The 6,647-nt window shown below is 40.8% G+C and overlaps 1 protein-coding gene across 1 annotated transcript; it reads right to left on the reverse strand.

Moving 5' to 3' along the window:
- Positions 1 to 4,396: 4,396 nt before the first annotated feature.
- On the reverse strand, positions 4,397 to 5,734 carry LOC120567702 (trace amine-associated receptor 13c-like). The gene is made up of 2 exons (XM_039814671.1): positions 5,559 to 5,734; positions 4,397 to 5,213 (listed from the first exon to the last, which is right to left on the reverse strand). The coding sequence occupies exons 1-2, from the start codon at positions 5,732 to 5,734 to the stop codon at positions 4,397 to 4,399; spliced, it is 993 nt and encodes a 330-aa protein (XP_039670605.1).
- Positions 5,735 to 6,647: the final 913 nt, after the last annotated feature.

Genomic DNA, 6,647 nt, shown 5'->3' on the forward strand with positions numbered 1-6,647 from the left:
ACTTTATTTTTTTATTAAATCTTTCTTATACAATAGTCATACAAACAATCAAGACTAATAACCATAGACTGTATATTATTAATGCGATGAAGTGTAAACGTACATAAGTGTCCTTTCGAAGACGGAATGACAGCTCTTCCAACGACCACTGCTATACCACTATAGTAGCTACATGCTAACAGCAGTAAACATGTCATCTTAGCTGGTAGTGTTGTTAAATTCTCCCCAATTCCGGGTCACATTCCTGCTGAAACATGTCCGATTGTGTAGTGTTTGGTTCAAAACCCTTTATCTGCGATTTTTGACCTTAGAAAGTGCTGCTTTGTTCCACTACAATCTAACGTTAGCATACTCTATTATAACTATTATGTAGCTAACGCATTAAAGTAATTTGTCCCCAGGGCCATACAACTCTACAATGCTTCACTAAAGAGAAGAGGAGAGAGAGACTTCTCTGCATATTCTGTCTGCCTCTCCTCCCTCTGCACCACTTCCACTGCCTCCTATAATAACAGTTATGTACTGACTGTCCACTGGCCCACTGTTTACTGTTTACACTGTTTACTGGCTATATTAGCCCATATATGCACAATCCCTCCCTCCCTCCTCCCACCAGCCTGGACTGAGGTCTAACATAACTTAATACATGAACAATGGCAGTAACCCTAATACTTCAAACCTCTAATATTGACTTTTGATCTCTTATATTGTCCATATTTAATGCTGGTCTCTAGACTTTATCCTCGCACTATTGGACCTATTTGCACTACCACCATGACACACACTCTCATACTGAATTACAGGGTCAGTCCCTGCCCTATCACTACAAGCGTCTCATGCTTATACATCCCTTAGTACATTCATGTGGATTTTTTTTATTTATTTAGTATTTTTTATTTCATTGTCCATGCTATTCATGTGGAGTTGCTTTTTTATGATCCTGTTAGTGATGTATGTGTATGTTGTGTGTGATGTCTCTAAGCTACTGGAACCTTAAATTTCCCCTTGGGGATCAATAAAGTATCTATCTATCTATCTATCTATCTATCTATCTATCTATCTATCTATCTATCTATCTATCTATCTATCTATCTATCTATCTATCTATCCTACAAAAATAGATTGTGCCTTTTGTCTGTCAATGCGTGAACATGTTCATTTAGGCTATTTCAATAGATGTTTTCAGTCAGTTAAGCCAAATAATTGGGTGACAAAAAGCATGCATATAGACTATTCATTTTACATATAGACTATTCATTTTACAGGCTAACAAATAAAGTGTGGGTAAACTCTTAATTTGAAAAACAATGAATGCATATCCTGCCAATCAGATTTAGCACCACCCACAGGGGAAAATCGGAATATCAAGTGGTTTTTCTGATTTCCGTGCAAGAACGGGAAAACCAAAAATCAAGTCATAATTTCGATTTTTCGTTTTTCTAAAAAAACGGAAAAACGGAAAAAGGAGTTGTTTTCTCGTTTTTTCGATTTCATATGTGACAGCAAAAACAAATGAACGAACGGTACCTGGACCCTTGAGCTTTTGCACTTGACTGAGACCACGTTGAAGCAAAACTACGTTCTATAGATATTTGGCCTTCTTTCACTCTCTTTTTCGCACCCGGTTGCAGGAGTTTGTCTTTGTGGTACCGTTTTAAATGACACATCATATCTGTTGTGTTCGACGTCGTGTATAACAGTGTTTGCTTACAGTATTTACACACAGTTCGTGTTTTGTCTGTTTTTTTACCATCCTCCTGTTGAGTAACTGGAAAACCAAAATGCTGCCAGACGTCGGACTTGTAAGTGGACGGGGCATCCTCTATTTCAATTTCAGTCGAAGTCGAACTCATTTTGCCCTGCTATTGCTCAGTTCAAGCGATTCATTTGAGCGTTGATGCAGTGAATGCAAGCGTTACGCGGGTGCGGTAGCTCAACCAATAGGATTAAACGGACGTCATAGGCCGGAACACACAGGGCTGTTTTTCGGCCGACAGTCTGGCGAGGTCAGTGACACGAATCTGTTCGTTGTGTCCCGTGCCGTCGTCAGTCCGGGGGGCTGTCGGCGTTCATTTTGGCCGACCTGACATGTTCGGTCGGCGGCAGGGCAGTCGGGACTCACCCGGAAATGGCGAGCGGAATGAGGTGACTAGAGTCTCTCAAAATCTGACGAAAATCTTTTAAACTGACCTTTGTTGATCTGAAATGAAGACCGATTCGTGTTTTCAGAAACACGTTTCAGTGAACTATTTTAATACAATATGAGATCGTATTCTTAACAAGCCGCCATGACAGTGAATTTCCGGAGAAAACAAACCTCTTGGGCAACAATACAGATTAGCGCCGCCTGCTGTTATGGAGGCGTAGTACGTCTCGTCTCCTCTCGTCTTTACTACCATATGGTGGTAGTAAAAAAATAAATAAAATAAAATTATAATAATATCGCCATACCTCTACGATACATATTGTAACATTTTTGCAACGCGATAAATCGTGCCACGATATATCGTTACACCCCTAGTTTTAACCCAATCCTAACCCTAGTTTCTCCCTCTGACCCTAATTTCTCCCTCTGACCCTAATTAATCCCTCCATTCCTGACCTTAACCCCAGACACGACCTTTCTGGATGACGTCACATTATGTGCCAGCAAAGCTTGTACCACTGTTGTTTATTTTTGTTTTTTTTAAAGAAGCCCTGCTGCTTTAACAGCGTGGTCCATTTAAATGAATGAGAGGGCTGTGTTTTCTACAGACTAAATGCAGCTTCACACCTCAGAAACGATTATCACTTAGTGAGATTTTGGGACAATTGGAAAATAGCCTTTAACACCCCCAATGGTCATTAAGAGTATCTGGCTCTGTCTCTGACACTGATCAATGCCCTGCAGGTTAGCAAACCTCAGAGACACGGTAAACAGATGTGTCTTTGTCTATCTGGATGATACTCTTTATAAGTGTCATACATATATAAATATGTGATTACTTAAAAAACAGTATATGGTGCTTATGACTCTTTCTTTAAATGCAGCAGCATCAGAGAGGAAAAATACACAACAAGATAAAGCTGAAGCACAGGTGTTTAAAATGTTGTTCATACACAATTTAGACTTTTAGACAGGAAAGCATATTTTCACGTTCTGTATACAACAACTGATCACTGAACAGTAGGAACATTTTCATTCCTTTTTTCCTCAGACTGAGTCTGATCTCAGTCCCTCCACAGCCTCTCTACAGCATGTTGGTCTCAGAGGAGCCAGACTGCAGTATCTGAATCTAAAACAAGGCATAGATCACAGGGTTTAGACAAGAGTTAAAGGTCTGATGACATGGTGCTCTTTGGATGCTTTTATATAGACCTTAGTGGTCCTCTAATACTGTATCTGAAGTCTCTACTTCCGAAAGCCTTGGTGCAGAATTAAGCGCCTACTAGAATCACTACTCACAAGAGCTTTCCTTAGTATGTGCCATTTCTGTGTCTGTAGCTATTGAGGAGGGGGGCAAGGTGGAGAGTGGGGGTGTGGCCTTGACCAACTGCCACTTTTCTCATTTGAAAGCCATGATGTCTCTCTCTCATGGGTTGGCCAAATTCTCTGGGCGAGCAAAGCAGGGAAAGGGGAGGTAACCTTGCTTGTTATGACCTCATAACAAGCAAGATTCCAGAACAGCTCATCTGAGCTTTCATTTTCTCAAAGGCAGAGCAGGATACCCAGGGCTCGGTTTACACCTATCACCATTTCTAGCCACTGGGGGACCATAGGCAGGCTGGGGAAACTCATATTAATGTTAAAAAACCTCATAAAGTGAAATTTTCATGCCATGGGACCTTTAAAATAATACAGATGGACTGCAAATGATGTAGATGATGCAACTATCAAGTTGTCACAGATGAGTTAAAGCAGGAGTAAAACAAGGCATAGATCATCAATAAATGTTATACAGGGATCAAATATGAATGAAACTTGACTGAAATGATTAAAACAACTTTTGTTCCTAAGCTGAAAGGGAAGATGAGGTTTTTGTACCGACACAACAGTGGATTTATTTCTATACTAGAAACAAACATACACATGAAAGGTTCCCTAGGAAAAAAAAGACTGCATAAGTGTCATACATGTGTGAATTTAAAGCTTGCATTAAACTGGGTGATTACCTAAAAACAGTATATGGTGCTTATGACTCTTTCTTTAAATGCAGCAGCATCAGAGAGACAAAATACACAACAAGATAAAGCTGAAGCACAGGCCTTTTAATTGGTGTTCATACACAATTTAGACTTAAAGACAGGAAAGCATATCTTCACCTTCTGTATTTGATATTTCACTCACTGAACAGCAGGAACATATTCATCCCTTTATCCTTAGACCGAGTCTGATCTCAGTCCCTCCAGAGCCTCTCTACAGCATGTTGGTCTCAGAGGAGCCAGGCTGCAGTATCTGAAGAGTTACAATGAGTTTAACTGCTTTTCTAAACCAGGGGTAAAATAAGGCATAGATCACAGGGTTTAGACAAGAGTTAGAATATAACAAAAAGAGAACATAGGATGCAGATGAAGCAGTGACCAAGCTGTCACCTGCAAGAGAGAAAGAGTAAAATGGGCAGAAACACATTAGAAACACAAGTACAAGAACACCAAGATTCCTGGCTGCTTTCAGCTCTGATTTCTTTGCCTTTGGAGTCACTGAATGCTGGAGTGTGACAGCTGTAATGTGAGAGCGCATGGCACGAGCCTGAGACACAGCCACGGCAAATATTCTCAGATACAGAGCTAAGATGAGAATAACTGGAATAATAAAGCACAAAACAACATCTACAGCTCCTAAGACATAGTCAACGACAAACACACATTCTCCGTAGCAGGATTTATACCTCCCTGGTTGAGTCAGGTCATCCTTCACAAAGAGAAAGCAGTAGGAAACAGAACAGAGCCAACACAGACAAACACAGAGTTTAACTCTTTTCACAGTGATTCTGGTGTTGTAATGCAGAGGGTCACAAATAGCCACATAACGGTCAACTGATATGAGCACCATGTCACCTATTGAGGATGCGGGAATGATGCTTGAAAGATAATTATAAAGAAAACACACAAAGTCACCAAGAAACCAGCAGGATGTTTTTCTGAAGATTTCTCTCGGCATCACCACGAGGCCCACTAGAAGGTCTGAGACAGCCAGAGAGAGGAGGAGGATGTTGGTGGGTGTGTGGAGCTGCCTGGAGGGAAAGAGAAAAGCCCCATTAAACCAAGTCCTCATCTAAATGACAAACCAACATTTTATGTTACTTCTTTCTGAAACAATCGAAACAATCATTCCAAAAACAATCAGATTTTTTCTGATCTGTCGTAGAAACAGGCCTTATTCTGAGGAGTCACTTTGATTATCACAGTATGAAAAAAACAGGTGTTACATTACAATAACATCTTAAATGGCTCCCTCAAGCATCCCACTAAGCCATGACATTGAGACATCAAGCCAGCATGCACAATACCTGGACCATGAAACTGACACAAAGGGTTCATATATCTAAAACTTCAATTGTTGAGACAATAATCTTAACCTGAAGTGGGAGACTGAGATGATGACGAGCAGGTTGAGAGCTACAGTGAGCAGAGAGATGGAGTAGAGAAAAATCTGAATGAGCATCACTTCAAACCAAGGAGATGTCAGCTTCCTGCAGGAGGTGTTGAAGAGTTGTGGAAAGCAGAGCTCTGCTCCTTCCTGTGTCTCCGTCATCAGTGGGAGGATGAGAGAGGCCTCAGCTCTCTGCCTCGAACTCTATCGTATACTGATTTATCTCTTTCTACTGCTGTCCCCACCCTTCATTTTCTCCCTCTCAGTCTCTGTTGGACACTGATGTCCTTCCTTTTTTCCTTTACACATCACAACATCATTTTCAAAACTTTTTCTCTGTTAGTCCACAAGCCTTTCAATAATAATTTCACTTCTCAATCCTCCAGTTTTCTGCCTTATTGTCAATCTTCTGTGACCCCCCATGCCAGAGCTCGACCCAGCTGAACACATGCAACAGCCTGGAGCAGGTATAAGCACACTTATCTTTAGAAAGTTGGGTGAGAAATCAGATAATTTAGTTTGTTTCAAGCTTACTGAACCCTTAAGTCCTCAAACCCTTCCTAGTTATAGCCCTATTATTTGTCTTTTAGGCCCCACGTTTGGCAACCACTGATTATTTTGCCATACAGTAATATACAAAGACACAAAAAATCAAAATTTCCCAAATGAAAGGGAAAATCCTGCACCCTGGAGATCCCAGATCGCAGTTTTGAGTGACAAAGCACGAAATTTAAGAGGCGTGGTTAATTTGCAAATAGAAATGAGTGAGCTTCTCTTACGTTTAAGGACACAACAGATAACACTCTCCATTCCATTTTTAAGAGGAACCGGGTGTGTAATCTGATGCAAAGCATGCTCATGAATGCAATTGGTATGGCGTTTACCATAAATATGGTGGCCACCGACTGCTAACCGCCAACCAGTCACGTGACAGTTGAGCTGAGTTGGGAACTGTGGGTGGTGAGGTATATGTGAGGTAAATGTGAGGTATATACGCATATATACGCAACTGCAGTTGCGTATATATGATAAAAGGTGACCATCATTAGGAGACAGCAGTTAAGATTAGACACCA

Source organism: Perca fluviatilis, chromosome 11 (assembly GCF_010015445.1).
Source record: "Perca fluviatilis chromosome 11, GENO_Pfluv_1.0, whole genome shotgun sequence".
Taxonomy (NCBI): Eukaryota; Metazoa; Chordata; class Actinopteri; order Perciformes; family Percidae; genus Perca; species Perca fluviatilis.

Bases quoted from the DNA above. Each gene is read 5' to 3' on its own strand.
- LOC120567702 (XM_039814671.1), bottom strand. From the start codon at position 5,734: ATGACGGAGACACAGGAAGGAGCAGAGCTCTGCTTTCCACAACTCTTC. The intron at 5,214-5,558 runs GTTAAGATTATT...CTTTCCCTCCAG, and splicing joins ATCTCAGTCTCCCACTTCAG to GCAGCTCCACACACCCACCA.